General features: G+C 39.1%; 2 protein-coding genes and 1 long non-coding RNA gene across 5 annotated transcripts; 1 reads left to right on the top strand and 2 right to left on the bottom strand.

Moving 5' to 3' along the window:
* On the bottom strand, nt 1-1545 carry LOC139564853 (transmembrane protein 205-like). The gene is made up of 3 exons (XM_071384694.1): nt 1446-1545; nt 482-645; nt 1-303 (listed from the first exon to the last, which is right to left on the bottom strand). Exons 1-3 carry the CDS (start codon nt 1543-1545, stop codon nt 1-3), a joined length of 567 nt encoding a protein of 188 aa, XP_071240795.1.
* On the bottom strand, nt 750-16643 carry LOC139565179 (erythropoietin receptor-like). Of its 3 annotated transcripts, XR_011672869.1 has the most exons (13): nt 16349-16629; nt 15841-15976; nt 15482-15648; nt 15234-15385; nt 14930-15086; nt 2755-2931; nt 2603-2664; nt 2434-2520; nt 2305-2346; nt 2063-2236; nt 1948-1983; nt 1446-1554; nt 1065-1257 (listed from the first exon to the last, which is right to left on the bottom strand). XR_011672869.1 is itself a non-coding variant. In XM_071385325.1 (12 exons), the coding sequence occupies exons 1-11, from the start codon at nt 16446-16448 to the stop codon at nt 1948-1950; spliced, it is 1290 nt and encodes a 429-aa protein (XP_071241426.1). In that variant the 5' UTR covers nt 16449-16643; the 3' UTR covers nt 750-1554. The 3 variants fall into 3 exon arrangements, 2 of the variants coding, with proteins under 2 accessions (XP_071241426.1, XP_071241427.1); XM_071385325.1 differs by having other exon boundaries at nt 750-1554; nt 16349-16643; XM_071385326.1 differs by lacking the exons at nt 2305-2346; nt 2434-2520 and having other exon boundaries at nt 750-1554.
* LOC139565182 (uncharacterized) lies at nt 3592-5957 on the top strand. The gene is made up of 3 exons (XR_011672870.1): nt 3592-3810; nt 4984-5114; nt 5236-5957. It is a non-coding gene; the product is annotated as an uncharacterized lncRNA (long non-coding RNA).
* Nucleotides 16644-17089: the final 446 nt, after the last annotated feature.

Here is a 17089-nt window from a genome sequence, read left to right on the forward strand (position 1 = left end):
CTAAATGGTGTGTAAATTGAGAGCTGTGTACACTATGTTGGTGGTTGTGCAGATAAACCCAATCAGGTTGCATAGGATGGACAGGCCATGATAGTGGCCAAAGGTGCTCTTATAGGCCTTGTACTTGGGGTCCTGGTCCCTGAGTTTGGCGTAGGCTTCCCTCTGGCTCCCTATCCCTATTTGGTTCCCCAGACCATGCTCCTGCTCCACTTCCCGCAGCTTGAACATGACCTCTGTGGCAGACGGGCCAAACCACTGTGCATTTAGACCTGCCATGATGACTGCCACAAAGTACAGAGCCATCTATAGGGGAAGAACAATTTTTATTCAGAATTGTCGATGACATAGGTGACGTCTATAATGTAGATACAACCATTATCTAAATCGGAAATAATCTTTACATGTCGATTGTGCAATCTGTAACGCTTCAGCGGTACAGATTGAATCCTGCCCTAAATTACAAAATAGAATGTGATATGACCTGCAGGCTTTCGTGCCAATCCAGCAGCTCTCTGGGGTGGTAGACTGCATACACAGCAAGGCTGACAAAGTTACTGCCCAGTAGGCAATAGAAATAGACAGGGAACAGCTTGCTTTGCACCAGCCCAAAGGTGTGCCGTGTTACCTGCTTCACCAGTGCAACACCTGTGGGTGGGAAAAAGGGATAATGTAAGTGAGAGAAATAGGGAGTGTTGATAATGGGATATGGAGAAGGATGAGCCGGTCAAGGATCGATTCAGACTAGGTGGTAAATTGTATGACAAGCGGCAGTTTATTCAGAGTAAAGATATCTGGTACAAGCGTGCACGGGCTCGTTCTGTCTGGCTCATAGGGAACCGTCGGAAAGAGCCCCGAAAACATAGTGCAAATGTATTTTATACAGGTAATAAAGTAGGTTGAGTCTGGCTGGTCTGGTCTTCTGGTTGGTCCTGATGAGTTGGGCGAGGTCCCCTTCAGGCTAGTATCACTGTCCCATTGGCTCTGAGTAGAGTTCTTTGTCTTCAGAAATGTTCAGCTAAAACAGGAGATTTTGTGTGTGCGTAGATGTTCCTGTTTTATCAGTGTTTATGAAAGGTTTGTGCCAGCCCTCTGTCCTTGGGTGTGTGTGTGTCTCAGTATCTCGTGAAATGCAGACCCAAGCACCCTGTTGGTCAAGGCCTTTCCTGTTTTAATCAGTGTTTGTGTGGGGTTTGTGTCAGCCATCTGTCTCTGGGTGTGTGTGGGTCTCAGTATCTGCTTATGAGTTTGTGAGAAACCCTGTTTTGAAAGAAGTTAGTTATAACAACGTAATAGCAATATGCTTGTGTTATTTTAAATGGTATTTATTACAGGAGACAAATACTGTGCCTCAAGTTCTTAATCTTGGCTTCTTTTGATATGCCACTTCGAGTGTTTGCAAAACCCTACAATCTAACAGATTTCCTCTGCTCATCCCCTATCATCACCTGCTATAAAGGAGACCCACAACTGCATTCCCCATGCAAAGGACAGCACCAGCAGGTGCAGCACTTTCACCAAATCTGTAGGCTCCCCTTCTGTGACCATGGTATTAATCTGGGGGACAAAAAGAGAAAAAGTCCCAGATAAATGTTAGCAAGCAACCCAGATAAATTATTAAGTTCCATTACAGCATTGGGGACATAAAACCAAAAAACACATCCCCACTCAAAAGCACTCTAATTCAACAAAGACCTTTGGAAGCCCCTTCAAACAGCATAATTTGAGGACTGGAAAGTGGTCCGTCTACACGTGCAAGCTTGATTAGCATGCAAGTGATAGTGGCTTCGAGAGATAAGAGTTCTGACCAGTTTACTAAGACTAATACTTCAAAGTTGGATAGCTAGCTATCTAACAAACAAAAATTCGAAAAATGATATACTGTTAATTGAGGATTAAATACTTAATTCAATATCACATTTTGGGAATTGGAAACCATAAGTGGAATACCTAATTTTTATTTTGAGCTGTGTCATCTTCTTGGAGCTGGGGGAGGAAAGAAAAATAATGATTAATACATTTGTGTTACAGTTAGCATACAGTGTACATTGAAGGCATATCTCACCTCCCTCTCAAGTTTTTTTATTTCAAGGTCCAGTTTCCTAATTGTCCTCTTTTTTATTTCTGACTCCAGTGCAAGATTTTCCATCTTTTTCTTCTTGTACTGAATGTCTATGTCTGCCAGTTCTATTTGGCGCCGGAGGTGGTTGCCATACAACTTTCTGATAGCTTGTGAGCTCTGTGAACACAATACAATTAGCGCAGCTGGAATTTGGCAGGATGTGGTGTCCTTTTATTAATACGCACTATGTTGCCAGGCTGGTTTTCCCACTGTATAGCATCTGGGTCCTGTAAAAGAAATTAGATTTTTTGATTTTGATGAGGACTCCTCACCATTGTAGAGTAAATAGTACTTTCACAGTCTTAACATGATACCTCATGCCTTCTGGAATCCAGAGAGATGGTCTCCTCCTCATCATCGTCTCCATCATGTGCTGTTGCTGCTGCACTGGGGCCTTCACCCTATCACATTTAATCGGATTCATATTGAAGCTAGTAGACAAGACATGCCAGGCCTACAGTATGCCTTTGATGGAGTACTCACTGGATCAGCATCGTCTGGTGCTTGTGCTGGTGGCTCTAACAGGAACACAGTGCTGCCAGACACTGCAAGGCAATAGGTAAACCAAAGTCAGACAGTCCAAATTGATTCAATATGAATGTGGTTGTATCCCATGTAGAGATGGAAGGACATACCTTGAATGAAGCGGGTGGCATCTTGGGAGGAACCTATGCTCGTCTCTTTCCCCCCAGGGATCCCCTCTAAGACGGGCCTGCCTTTATTTAGCTCCAAGGCCATGTCCTCTGCTGGGGTAAGGTCAGCCTTTGGTGACCCACCACCCGTGCCTTGTCTGTGGGTATTCTTTTTCACTGCTAAAACAGTACAGACAATGTGTGAGCAGGCACCTTCTGGGTACAATATATGCTTGTGCTTTGTTAAATATTAGTCAGGGACCATACCATTCTGCAGAATGTTCTTACATTTAACATTTAAGTAATTTAGCAGACGCTCTTATCCAGAGCGACGTATTTGATTTTGACCTGCTGCCATGTCCGTTTTGGCCCGTTCATGTTTAATCTACACACACACACACACACACACACATTTAATGGAGTCACACTGCAAAAAATTACTTGGTATTTTTGTCTTGTTTTCAGTAAAAATATCAAAAAATTTATCATAGCTTTATACAGTGTGATGGAGTTACTTTACACAATTTCACTCATATCTGCAGTGCATTTCAATTAAAAATTTAACCGTTTCATAATTACAGTACAACTGCATTTTTGGAGATGTGAATTAAATATTTGAATTGTAATTGTGATGTTTCAGCGGAGCGGTGAGTGTGTAATTGTGCACTACTTACGCATTCAGGCGGTCTGCAATACTTTGCCACGCTTTTTCTCTTTGCTTTATCACTGTGGCGGTGTTGCCTTTCTTCTTAATTATATCTTTTACCTCCTCGTATGCCTCCATGAGGATTTGTGCTTCCGACGGGGAAAAGTACGCGGCTCTAGTTGCCATGGTAAATCAGTTAATCTGTGATCTGTGGCGGGGTCTATTTGAGTGAGCCGTGAGCGCGCACCTATCCAGGATTGGTTTCACCTGGCTTAATGAATCCGTGTCTGCTCATCCTGGCTTGGTCTTTGTGCAACCAATTAAGCCTGGACGCACATGTTTTGGCTTCATTGAGCTCAGCTGAGTCATTTATCCCGGATGTCTTAATTCTACTTTTGTGCAACAGGCCCCTGGTAAGAAAATGCTTAATCCAGCGTGCTTTATTATATGGCTAACATGCAAACAACTAAATTATACATCCAGCACGATTTTAAATTACATGTGTGATTCTCCTAATAAAAAAAAAAAATTGTGCATAGCTAGCATTTTACAACGCCAGCGTTAGTTAGCTAGCTAACACAAGCTAACTTTGTTTTCCTCGCGCTCAAACGTTACTAGCTAATACTATCTAGCTACCTCTTCAGAAATCATCCCAAAATAAACGGTTCATGCAATTAAAGATATTGTTGGAAATGGACTTGTAGAATTTGCAGGACGTTTTGTATAAAAGGAAGTATTGTTGAGCTCCTATATTATAGCTGCAAGCTAAAAAAAAAAAAAGTCCATGCGCGATGGCGGGGAACTAACGTTAGCTACTACACGTTTGTGTAGTGTGAACATGGCTCCGACAAGAAAATAGTAGCATTAATCATCGACATCTGACTTTTTTAAATTAGCGAAAATATAATTTGAATTTGTGGAAAATTCGGTCCAAAAAATGTGTTTGTTTACACAAGAGTCAAGTATTAGCTCGCACATGCGTACTAGCAGATGGTTTATAGCGGCAGAATATTTATGCATTTATAACATCTCGTAAATGTGCAAATAGGGGCATAGGACTGGGAAAAGTAAATTTCAACGCACCTCCAACTCGTAATTACTAATGGGAAACTTGTCTGTTATCCCTGTGCTCCAATTTGCTGGACCATATGATGAACTCTGTCTCTGACATCAACTACTAAGGCCAATACCTCGATAACAGCAATTTCAGCAGTTAAATTCAACAACAAAACATGATTTATAAAAGTGTTATTTTAACACTAAAATGTCTATGAGTATGAAAGCTGTACTTTTTCGTTCATGGTTGACACAGCTTGTTTTCCATTAACCAGCAATCGGCATTCTTAACGAGTTCAAAGCACATGAACCCGCACATCTCGTTGTTCCTAGTTTACAAGTAGTATTTTCCGAGATTATGAGATGAACGCAGCATATGTTTTTTTGCCCCAAATCATATGAATATCAGCACCATACAGTAGATATAATATATTCTAGCTAACACGATTGACCTAATTATTATATTGAATTTGACCGTCAACAGAACTTGTTTTGTAAACTCAGAAAAATGTAGCTATTGTATTTTACAGATTCATACATCGAGAATGGGACGCCGAAAATCAAAGAGGAAGCCACCTCCCAAAAAGAAACTGACGGGTAACTTGGACACCCAATTCACCTGTCCCTTTTGTAACCACGAGAAGTCCTGTGATGTCAAAATGTAAGTTCACTTGGTTGTGTTGGAACAGTATATGGTCTGGCTGTAAAATATGATCACTGATTACATGTTGATACATATCCTAACACCCTATCCAAATGCACATTTTCTTTTCTCTTTTCAGGGAACGCACTCGGAAACACAGGAATAATATCGTGCACCGTCTGCTTGGAAGAATTCCAGACTCCCATTACTTTTTTTTCCTCTTTTTTTTAGGGGTGGATCAGCTTAATATTGCGGAAAGAATGTTGCTTCCAATGTAATTGTCTGCATCATTTCCAATCCCCCATATTTTTTGGGGTAAATATATATATCCATTCACGCATGCATACATATACACATATATACATACACATACCTATATAGACATACATACTTTTTTAAAGAATATACCTTTATTATTATTCCCCGCAACCCTACCACCGCTCCCCAATTGGAGTAAACTAATAAACACTTCTGCTTTTACCTTCAATTTATACATCTTATACCCATTTTACAGACACAGTCTACTTTATAATAGTTCTCTCTTGTTTGTTCTTAGTCCTTCCTCTATTTCTGTTGTCCATCCAATTTTATTTCCACTTGTAACTGTGCTATTTCACAAAAGCTCCGCACCTATACACATTTCACAGATCCCGTATGCCCTACATTGTTTATCTTGTTATTAGTCCCACCCTTCAGTTCCACTCAACCCTTCCCATCTATCTTCCAACATCATCCATTTCGGATTTTTATTTGCCATATATTTTTCAACTGTGCTGTGATGCTTCACAAAAGATTTGAACCTTCCTATTCTCATAGCTTCTACAGATTGTAAATTAAAAATAAACATTTTTGCTAAAATAATTATTATATTATTGATTGATTGACTATGGCTTTTCAAATCCCCCAGTATTGCTCTCTGTAGCGTTAGTTCTAGGCAAATGTTGCAATTCTTCAGCCATTCCTGGACCTGTGACCAAAAACGAGCTACATATGGACAATACCAAAATAAATGATCTAATGACTCTGCCTCCTCACAACAGAATCTGCAGAGCTGGGAAGATTGTATACCCCATATATATAACATTCTATTAGTTGCAAGAATTTTGTACAGTAATTTAAATTGAAAAATTCGAAGTTTTGAATCCGGCTTGTTTTGCGTATCAATTCATAAACCATGTGCCATGGAATGGGTACATCGAAAATCTCTTCCCAACTATTTTGCAATTTATATGGCACAGCTGTCAGTTTTTTTGGTCCTTAAATGAAATTGGTATATGTTTTTATTTATCACACTTTTCTTTAACCATTTATGTTCTTTAATACAGGGCCGACATACAAGTTCCTTACTTTTTTCCCCTTCTACTTGCCTCTTCCATTTTTGTGGTAATGCTGCAATTAATTGGTTGTAATTTTGGGTAGAGCAGACATTTCCATATGTCTGTGTTAGCTGCATGTGTGACATAACTCCACCAGTCCTATTTATGATATCATTCACAAAAATTATACATTTTTTAAAAATTTCTTCGATAAATACAGTTTTTTTTATCAATTACTATATTTGAATTTAACCACAATATTTGTTGTACTATTTGTTCCGTCCTTTCTGGTGGATTAAACTGAAATTGCAACCAACTTTCTAAGGCTTGTTTAAAAAATAAGGATATTTTGGAGATTATTTCCTTTTCAAACAACCGAAAGTGAGCAGGTGTAATCTGAATAAAGGGAAAAAGGCCCTTCTTGAACATAGGATGAGACATTCGTACCAATTTACTAGAGAACCAGTTTGGATTTAAGTATAACTTTTGTATGACTGATGCCTTTAGTGAGAGGTCTAATGCTTTAATATTTAATAATTTCTGCCCTCCGAATTCATATTCGTTATATAAATAGGCCCTTTTAATTTTATCTGGCTTGCCGTTCCAAATAAAATGGAATATTTTTTGTTCATATAATTTAAAAAGCAGGTCACTAGGTGTAGGCAAAACCATAAGCAAATAGGTAAACTGTGATATGACTAAAGAGTTAATCAGGGTGATTTTTCCACAAATAGACAGGTATTTTCCTTTCCATGGTAGCAAGATCTTATCTATTTTTGCTAACTTTCTATAAAAATTTATTGGAGTGAGATCATTTCTTTCTTTTGGGATTTTTATACCGAGTATGTCCACATCTCCGTCAGACCATTTAATTGGTAAACTACATGGCAATATAAAATGTGTATTTTTTAGTGATCCAATACGTAATATGGTACATTTATCATAATTTGGTTTTAATCCAGAGAGGATAGCAAAGGTATCTAGATCCTCTATGAGGCCCTGGAGAGACTCTAGTTGTGGTTTTAAAAGAAAACATGAATCATCAGCGTACAATGACACCTTAGTTTTTAAGCCACGGATTTCTAATCCATTAATATTAATGTTTGATCTAATTTTAACAGCTAACATTTCGATGGCAATAATAAATAGATATGCCGATAGTGGAGAACCTTGTTTTACTCCTCTAGATAGTTTAAAATTTTCTGAGATGTAGCCTATATTTACTATTTTACACCGAGGGTTACTATACATAATTTTAACCCATTTTATAAGAGATTCCCCAAAATTGAAATATTCTAGGCATTTATATATAAACTCCAGTCGTACTTTATCAAAAGCCTTTTCAAAATCAGCTATGAAAACCAGGCCTGGTGTCCCCGATATTTCATAGTGTTCTATTGTTTCCAGTACTTGCCTTATATTATCTCCAATGTATCGTCCATGTAAAAAACCTGTCTGATTAGGATGAATAATATCTGACAAAACTTTTTTTATTCTATGCGCCAAGCATTTTGCTAGGATTTTTGCATCACAACACTGAAGTGTAAGAGGTCTCCAATTTTTTAATTGGACTGGATCTTTATATATACCACTTGGGTCCTGTTTCAGTAATAACGATATCAGACCTTCTTGTTGTGTGTCTGATAATCTACCATTTATATAGGAGTGGTTAAAACAAGCTAATAATGGTCCTTTGAGTATATCAAAAAAAGTTTTGTATACTTCCACTGGTATGCCATCCAGCCCTGGAGTTTTCCCATCCTTAAAGGCCCCAATTGCATCAAGCAGTTCCTCCTCTGTAATTTGGCCTTCACATGAGTCTTTCTGTACAGATGTTAATTTTACATTATTAATAGGAAAAAAATCCATACAATTAGTTTCAGTTAGTGGAGATGGAGGAGCCTGAAACTAAAACATATTCTTAAAGTACTTTACTTCCTCTTTCAAAATATAATTTGGTGAATCATGCGTGACTCCATCATTTGTAACAAGTTTTAATACATTTTTTTTGGTAGCATTTCTATATTGAAGATTGAAAAAGAATTTGGTGCATTTTTCCCCATATTCCATCCAGTTCGCTTTATTTTTATAATATATTACACTGGATCTTTCTTGAATAAGTTCCTCCATTTCTTTTTGTTTTTCCTCTAACTTATTCTGTGCCTCTATGGTACCGTTTTTATTGCTATCTAACTGTACTGTTAGTCCTTCAATTTCCTTTGTTAATATGGACTCTTTTGATCTAAATTCCCTTTGTTTTATAGATGAGTACTGAATTGCATGGCCTCTAAAGGCACACTTAAAAGTGTCCCATACAATAAGGGCATCTGCTGTACCTATGTTATGTCTGAAAAAGTCAGTTATAAAATCTTCTGTCCTAGTTCTAAACAATTTATCATCTAGTAGACTTTGATTAAATTTCCAATATCCTCGCCCACGTGGAAATTCTGTAAGAGAAATATATATGCCAATTATGTGATGATCCGACCGCATTCTGTCCCCTATCAACACTTTTTAAACTTTTGGTGCCAGAGAGAATGGTATAAGAAAGTAGTCAAGACGACTAGCTTGATTCAGCCTCCGCCATGTATATCTCACTAAATCAGGGTATTTAAGTCTCCATATATCCACTAATTCCAATATATCCATGACATTCATGATTTCCTTAAGTGCCTGAGGGTGATAGTTTGTAGTGTGATTTCCTTTCCGGTCTATAGAGGTATTTAAGACCGTATTAAAATCTCCCACTATAATAATAGAGTCTAGTGTTGCTTGTAGAGTTGATAAATTCTTATATATATTTTCAAAGAAGCTGGGATCATCATTATTCGGACCGTATAGGTTAACAAGCCATATTTGTTTATTGTCCAATAACATATTTAAAATAATCCATCTACCTTGAGGATCTGTTTGGACAATTTGCACATTTGGATCAAAATTATTGTTAATTAAAACCATCACCCCTTTTGAATTTCTTTGCCCATGGGAGAAATATATTTTGCCCCCCCAGTTCTTTTTCCACAAAACTTCATCTAAAACTGTTGAATGGGTTTCCTGTAAACAATAGATATTATAATCCTTCTCTTTTAGCCAGGTAAATACTGATCGTCTTTTCTTATTATCTGCTAAGCCATTACAATTGTAACTGGCTATACTTATTTCACCACTTACCATAATGAGACACACCTTTCATTCTTTTAATCAGAATATATTTTTGTAAACGTACTATTAAAAGGTAACATAATGATTGAGTGTCTATGTAGTTGTACCATGATATTTGCATTTCTACTAAGTAAACCTCCAATTGGTCCCTACTATTCCACCCGCTAAAAGGCCTCATCTCGAGATGGCTTGTCATCCCAATGCCCGGCAGACCACCCTCGACCCCCTGTATCCCATAGCCCTGAACCGACTGGGATCCATCCTTTGAAAAGAGCATACAGTGCCATTTACCGAATTGAAGTAGATCAATTGCCATATGCATTTCCATTGCCCTCACCTCGATTTGTATTATATATATCTGTGGATCATCCTCTATTGTCCCTAACATCTTTTACTTCTTCCTTCGCAACAGTTGTGGGATACACACATACACCCACACACACTCAGCCCTTACCCCCACACAACCATAAGCTCACTTTCTCAACAATTGCACCATCCCAGCGCCCAACTCAAGATGGGTCATGATTTACAAATGCACTTGCAGTTGCAGCTGCATGAGAAGGCCTGCAAGACCGCACAAAAAATGAGCAAAAATTGAGAGATTTATTTACCATTGTCACATCCTAGATAATGGAGGTCAAATGTACACCTTATTCCTGAAACACCCACAATACGGCCACCCGTCATGACCATGTCCCCACGCATCTCCATGCAGTCCGACTTTGATTTTGTGCCGCCAGGGCCACAATAATATACCCCCTCTCTGAATGTCCGAGTGTGACCCCCTCCCCATGGGTTACTGCAGCTAGTGTTGCCAGCACTGCCACTGCCTGGGTGGGGGCACCCCACCGGAATCCCCACCGGCTAGGTACAAGGTCGTCAAGGTTCTCATTAGCAGCTTTGAGAATTTCCTTGTATATTATGCTCTCCCTTTAGGGGGCTTTGGCTTTGCAGGACTAACCCTGCCAAGCAGGCTCAGAATCTTGAGGGGGCAGTGCTGCTCTTGGTCTCTGACCTCATTTTAGCTGCATACTGACCGCTTACAGCGAGCACATAAAACAGTTAGGGACTTCTCCTTAGTATCTGGGTCATTCAGGTGGGTGTCTAGGGTATAGGGCCATGGACCGTACCATTAAAATAGGATAATAAATAATTTGATATAATTTATAAAAGAAAAAATGTAGTTCTCCATGATAGGACAATAAATAAATAAGACGTATAATTCATTATAAAAGTATATCCATCATCTGAACAACATTGAAAGCCCTCTCATACCTGGCTCACAGCAATACATTGGCTCTGGGATATGCAACCATTTCATTACTCACTCACTCAACTTTCCAAACATAACAAATAAAATAAAAAATAAACACAAACCATACCATCCACACATACTGTGCCTTCTGTTTACTTAGTTTTTATCTTCACTATGTTGAATTAGTGCTTGTGTGTTCAATTAGTTATATGTGAAGATTTATAGAAAAGCTATATTTTTTATTGTATTGTTACAATCAGTAACCGGGCTTGAATTGTGTTTATTTCCCTCGTCTATGAGAACTTTGTAATTTTTAAAATAACCATGGAGTAGTCTTTGTGTCTCTGAACAACTGGTTATCAATATATAGTTTATCAACGACGAGAGCTACTCGTTTCGCTTTTAATCTATTTTCTTTGAAAATTGGATACAGAACTTTGCGCCGTTCTGCAATTTCCTTCGGAAACTGATCATTCATGACAATTTTGGTCCCAGCAAGTCTTTTACCCAGGCTTTTAACCATTATTTTATCTTTAAATGAAGCAAATTTGGCAACGATTGGGCGTTCGTACCTCTGCCCTCTCTGTCCGAAGCGGTGAACACGTTCAAGTTGGATTTTGTCGATAACTTCGCGTGGAATCTGAAGCGCTGTAAGGAGGAACTCTCTAACTATAGATTCAGGAACTTCTCCTTCTTTTTCTTGGATACCTGTAAGTACCAAATTCTCTCTCATGGATCTAGTTTGTATGTCCAGTAAGGCTTCCTTCAGAACGGTGTTCTCCTTTTTAATTCCATTCATTTCGGTTTCAATCTTATTGACTGTCCCTTTTAGCTTGTGTGTTTCCTTCTCCAATGTCGCAGCTTTTTCATCACTCATCTCTAGGCTTGCCTTCAACTCTTTTATATCCTTACTAACTAATTCAAGTATACCCAGTTTGTCATTTATTGATTTTAACAGATCGGTTTCGACCTTTACCATTCCCGGTGATGAGAATATTAAATCATCAGTGTCTGTAGAAGAGTCACGTTTTCGTTTTGTAATCGGTTCCCCTGTCTTACTCTCCGTCATGTTTGGTTGTTGCCTGTTTTCGTAATATTTGTCGATAAATGTCTCTAGTTTTAGGATTTGTTTTGTGTTATTGTCCAGATTGAAGGTTATCACTCACCAGATTATGTAGTGCTAATATTTTAGTCTAATTTAGCAGATATTTCGGAATATTATGTTTTATCTTGAGGTGCTCTACATAAATCCCTTCAGTCCGCCATTACCCTTACGTTAGACTCCCATTACTTGTATCCTTTCAATTCTTTGATTGGATCACTATATTCACTTATCTATACACCATATAGCTCACAGAATGGCTTGTGCATTTGTAATTTTTTTTAAATAAATGCTATGTCTTTACAACTGTACCTCCCAAATGAACTTTTCCTTGACATTTGTCTCCAGATCTTTCAGAACAAGTGGATGTTTATAGTGATTGGATAGATGCTTGCGAAGCAGCCAATCAGTAGCAGTGGTCCCCCTGACTCTATTCCTGTCTGACCTCACCCCTCATTCCCTATGATGGGTCACATATCTCTGGCTGGGCCAGGGCTTTGTCAAGTAGTGAATGTGGAGAACAAACGAAGACAGATAACACATCTGTGAAATCTTCAGTGTCTACACACTAATGGATTTGATATGAAGAAAGATACACTTCCTGTTCTCCCTCTGTGGCAGGGTGGGATGGGGGTAGGGCAATGAAATGTCCCAATGTTCCTGATCTTAGAGAATCCCACGAAGTTTCAAACCACCTCATCATTTGTTATGTTTTACAGGCAAGCCTGTTGGTGGATATGTCTTTAGACTTTCCCAAGCTGCCATGTCCCCCTTTAATGGAGCAAGTAGATTTCATTTGTAAAAATTTAAAAAAGGGGTGATCCTGTTGTTTTTATGTCATGATTTTTATTTCAATTAAGTTTTTTTTGTACGGAAAGGACTTGATCAATAAACACATCAATGTAATTCACACCTAACTGCATCTGTCACATACTGCTGAAATGGTTAAAATATCTAGAACAAACTTGGTGGCATGTTTTTCACTCACAACCCAAATTGAATTGTAATTTTGATGTGTTTTATTGTATTGCAGCTAATTTCATTGTAAGTGAAAGCCAAATAAATAGAAGATTTTCAGAATACTGAACAATTGATAGTCTGAACAACATTGACATGTTTTAGATCAGAGGGTAATATTGCCAATTGTATTTTGGCTAGGCACTGTTGGCTCTCATTCTAAACTAAAAATATTTTCTTAATACACAACTGACTCCGTATATAGCTATTAGACATGTGACTATACAGAATAAGTTTGGTGCTTTAATAAAAGACACCTCTTGTGGTACATATTACTTTTACCTTAAGTCTGTGGAATGTAGTCTGTTTTTTTTCCAAATGTTAAAGGGATTTCAAAACACTAGATGGCACACTAATGTAGGGGGGGAAATGCAACATGGCATTCAGATTATGAGCTCAGCATCAAACAACGTTCCCTTTAAAGTATTAAGCCTTCAAAAGTTTGACAAATCATCACTATAAATTCCAGAGGTCAGAACCTCAGGAGGTACTCAATATTTTATGTAGCTTTATCTCCACTACCTCCTATTTAAAAACATATTACAATACTGCCCAGTAACCGATATCAATACCTTTCAAATTTAGCTTAAATGGATAGTTCACCCAAATTTTAAAAATCACATCGTTTTCCTTCCTGTAAGCAGTCTGTAGACAAGGCATAACCAATTCATGCTTTGTACATGAGCATGCAAGGCATAGAGATGTGTTCTGTGGAACGTTCCAGGTGCAACACATGATCTTGAACAAACCTCTTAGCAAGCAAACAAGCCTGCTTTTCAAAGGTTTGGTCAAGCATGCACAGTTTAATGTTTAAACCATTAGCAGCTGTGTTAGGCTACATTATCCCGAGCATAAATATGTTACAGACTTATGTTATTCATTTGCGACTGCTGGTACAAGGTGATTAATGAATACACAGAATGACACACATCTTGCAGTGCTCAAAATCACATTACATTCAAGATCTGCGGTGGGTACCCCATATCATGTAGTAGTTAGTGATACAGGGTCTGCTGTATTGAGCTATGACTAAGTGGAAGTTAATTAGACCATTATCTCGTGTATAACAACGTGCAGATGTTATGGCTCTCAACGACCTGGCTTGTCTGCCTTCTAGTCATAAGCAATTCTATCCATGTACATATTCAACAAGGTGATGAAAAGTGCAAATAGCGCAGCAATATATTAAAGCTGTGTGCCATGGAGACTATAGGGGGATTATAACTTGTCTCATGCAAACTGGCCTATATGACATCCACATTAACATAGCTGGCACAATGGCTAAAATTGAATCTGCATTGTTTACCACTAATGAAGTATGCGAGACGTGTTGAATACTGCTTATAACACTAAAAATATTCAAATCTATTGGCTTTTCACGATGCCTTTAGGGGCATACATTAATTCAAGTATCAGGTTTGAGAACCCTACTACTGATACTGTAATGATTTAAAGAATACTAGAAAAAATATTCCATCTGTGGTATAAAATGGCTGGTTGGCAGTCCTGTGAGCTAGAGCAGGGATGTCAGAGCAGTGCAGAGGTGCATACACAGGCAAAGTCATAAGGAATACATCTGATCAAAGTTTTTAGTCCATGTCCCTGTGTCCTGGAAGACTCAGTCTGATTCTGTGGGCCCCGAGTCATCCAGAGGGATTGAATCCCAGAGCCGACTCCTGTTCCTCAGGGGTTAAAGGTTAACAGCAACATGTCGGTCACTTTTTTCCATTCAAGGAACTTTTCCCTTTATTCTCAATGTTTAAGCTGGATGGGGGATCTACAACTGAAAATCAGAATTTTTATAAACTATAAAAGATCTATAAATAAAAAAGACATAACATTAAGATTGATTAAGGAATAGGTCTCTTGACATTATTAGTATTTCTTAGTATTTATAAATAGAACAAAGATGTTTAGCTCACGAGACAAGCACATTATTTTGGTGACCGTGTGAATGTTGCTGCAGGAGAAAGAAGCTTACCACTAGGCATTGTTTCCATCAGTACCGGGTCAGTCCAGGCGCTCCAGTAGCCACTGTAGCTGATGCCGTCCAGTTTGACACGAATGCGCACCTTGTACTTAGTGCCTGACTGCAGACCACGCAAGATGAGCTCAGAGCTGGCTTGCACCTTCTCCACCTGAAGACAAGAGATGATAATGCGTTGTCATTGACACATCTCTGCCGAAGGCCAAGAAAGGAACAGCACCATTATTCACAAGGACTTCAAACGTTTCTCTTGTCTGGTAACAAACTTCTACCTCTGATATGAGTGTGTTGTTCATACCTTTCCAATGTGGCTCCCTGCCATGGCGTAGCTGACCTCGTACATCATGCTGTCGCCCATGTACTTGAGAGAGGGAGGCAGCCAGCTGGCCTTCAGCTGCCCCTGCGTCCCTGTACTCGTCAATGTCAGATTGGCAGGCGGGTCTAACAGGACTGACACACAGACATAAGAAGAAAATGTAATTCCTAAATCCTGAGAAAAAACGAATGGAATAGTTCCCAAAAGACAACCACAACTCTATAACTCACAGACAAGTTCAATGAAGAGACTGCGGTTGTGGATCAGCAGATCGTCCCGAAACACCCGGATGTCAAGGGGCACAAATAATTGAGTCTGGGACAACCTGCAAAAATACAGCCTCTTGCCGCCTGCTGCTGGTAGGGCAGTTACGGCACACTCACTACTGTTCTCATTCCTGCAGAGGAGGAGAGACATTTGGATTGTTTACACTTTGTATCAAGTTTCTAGGCTAAATGGAAAATTGAGGTGATCATTCTTCAAAACACATATTCATAGCAGGTAGCAACCCTCTACCAAGACAAGGTGAGAGAATATGGTACACGTAGCAGCAATTATCAACTGAGCGCTTTGCCTGATCATGACTTACTGGTATGTGTATATGAATGAGTATTGGTCAGCAGAGCCAGTCCTTTCCTCATCCTCCTCCCAGAAGCAGGTGAGGTCCGACATCCCTTCAGCAAAGCACTTTGGAATCTCTGGCTCAGCGTGGAGCAGCAGAGCCACTGTGTGGACAAGGGAGGGAAGTCTTAGTCCACAAGGAAAATGTGTGTTGGGGCATTATTGGTTTTGACAATTTAGTAAACACAGGTGAAGACTTAAAGTAAGTCTCCAAACAGCTCCAGAGGAATGACTATTGCTGATTAGTGATTATTATAACTATTTTTAACAGCTATTAAATTCACCACATTGTGCGAGGAAACACAAACTTTTGACAATTGATAACCTGTCTCTATCTTAACCCAAATCTAAAACATCAAACATATTATATTGAAATACAAAATATAACATGATTGAAAATAAGCGTTGTAATTGTAAACACTTGTGTTACAGAAGGTGATGAAAACAAGTAGGCTATTTGGAAAAATGAATCCTACCTTTAGTTTCCAAAGGTTGTGCACCATGCACAATGGACGTTTTCTGAGCGCAAAATAATACACAAAATACCAACAGCTTATTCAGGTTATCATTTGTCATCTTTTTGTCTCCTCTGAGAACAAAGCGGCCTACGCGTTCTGTTGTACTGCATAACTGGTAGGCAACCAGCTCCAAACTTCTGTTGTCTCCTTCTCTCTTCGTGACAGTCTCTCTGAGATACTATGGATAGTGCAACACAGTTGTGCGTGCATCACAGGAGATAAGGTGTGAGCGAGTGTCCAAGCCAAGCTGTTTACTTTTTACTCAAACCCAACTGTAGAGGTGGAGCATACAAAGTATTTTCACTCATGTCTGTGGGCGGGACTAGAGTAAGGTTACAACATGCTTCCAACGGGACAATATGTCCCACCAAACCACAGGGACCCTTGGAGAAAGCTGAGGGCCACAACTCTAAGTGACAACTGCATTTAGTTGTAGTGGGCTATTTTTTCGCCATGCATAATTGAGGTTCCTTATTGTGAGGAACAAAGAGGGCACGTGGCAGACATACACAGGTAGTAGGGTAGGCCTAATAACTGAAAACCCACATGGAGCCAGTGAACTCACAACTCAGCGTAAACGGTCTCTTATCTCTGACCTACACCCATGTTTTTGAGCTCGACCTGCGTTATCTGTATTGCAAGGGGTAGTGTCCCGTGATAAGCATGGGGGCGTTTAGGCTCATCCCAACCCTACATCAT

This window comes from Salvelinus alpinus, chromosome 36, assembly GCF_045679555.1.
Source record: "Salvelinus alpinus chromosome 36, SLU_Salpinus.1, whole genome shotgun sequence".
Taxonomy (NCBI): Eukaryota; Metazoa; Chordata; class Actinopteri; order Salmoniformes; family Salmonidae; genus Salvelinus; species Salvelinus alpinus.

Coding starts and splice junctions, on each gene's coding strand:
- LOC139564853 (XM_071384694.1), bottom strand. CDS start 1,545: ATGGTCACAGAAGGGGAGCCTACAGATTTGGTGAAAGTGCTGCACCTG. Junction 646..1,445: donor GTGGGTCTCCTTTATAGCAG/GTGATGATAGGG, acceptor TCCCACCCACAG/GTGTTGCACTGGTGAAGCAG. Junction 304..481: donor ATTGGCACGAAAGCCTGCAG/GTCATATCACAT, acceptor CTTCCCCTATAG/ATGGCTCTGTACTTTGTGGC.
- LOC139565179 (XM_071385325.1), bottom strand. CDS start 16,448: ATGACAAATGATAACCTGAATAAGCTGTTGGTATTTTGTGTATTATTT. Junction 2,665..2,754: donor TGCCACCCGCTTCATTCAAG/GTATGTCCTTCC, acceptor ATTGCCTTGCAG/TGTCTGGCAGCACTGTGTTC. Junction 2,237..2,304: donor AAAACCAGCCTGGCAACATA/GTGCGTATTAAT, acceptor TTGTGTTCACAG/AGCTCACAAGCTATCAGAAA.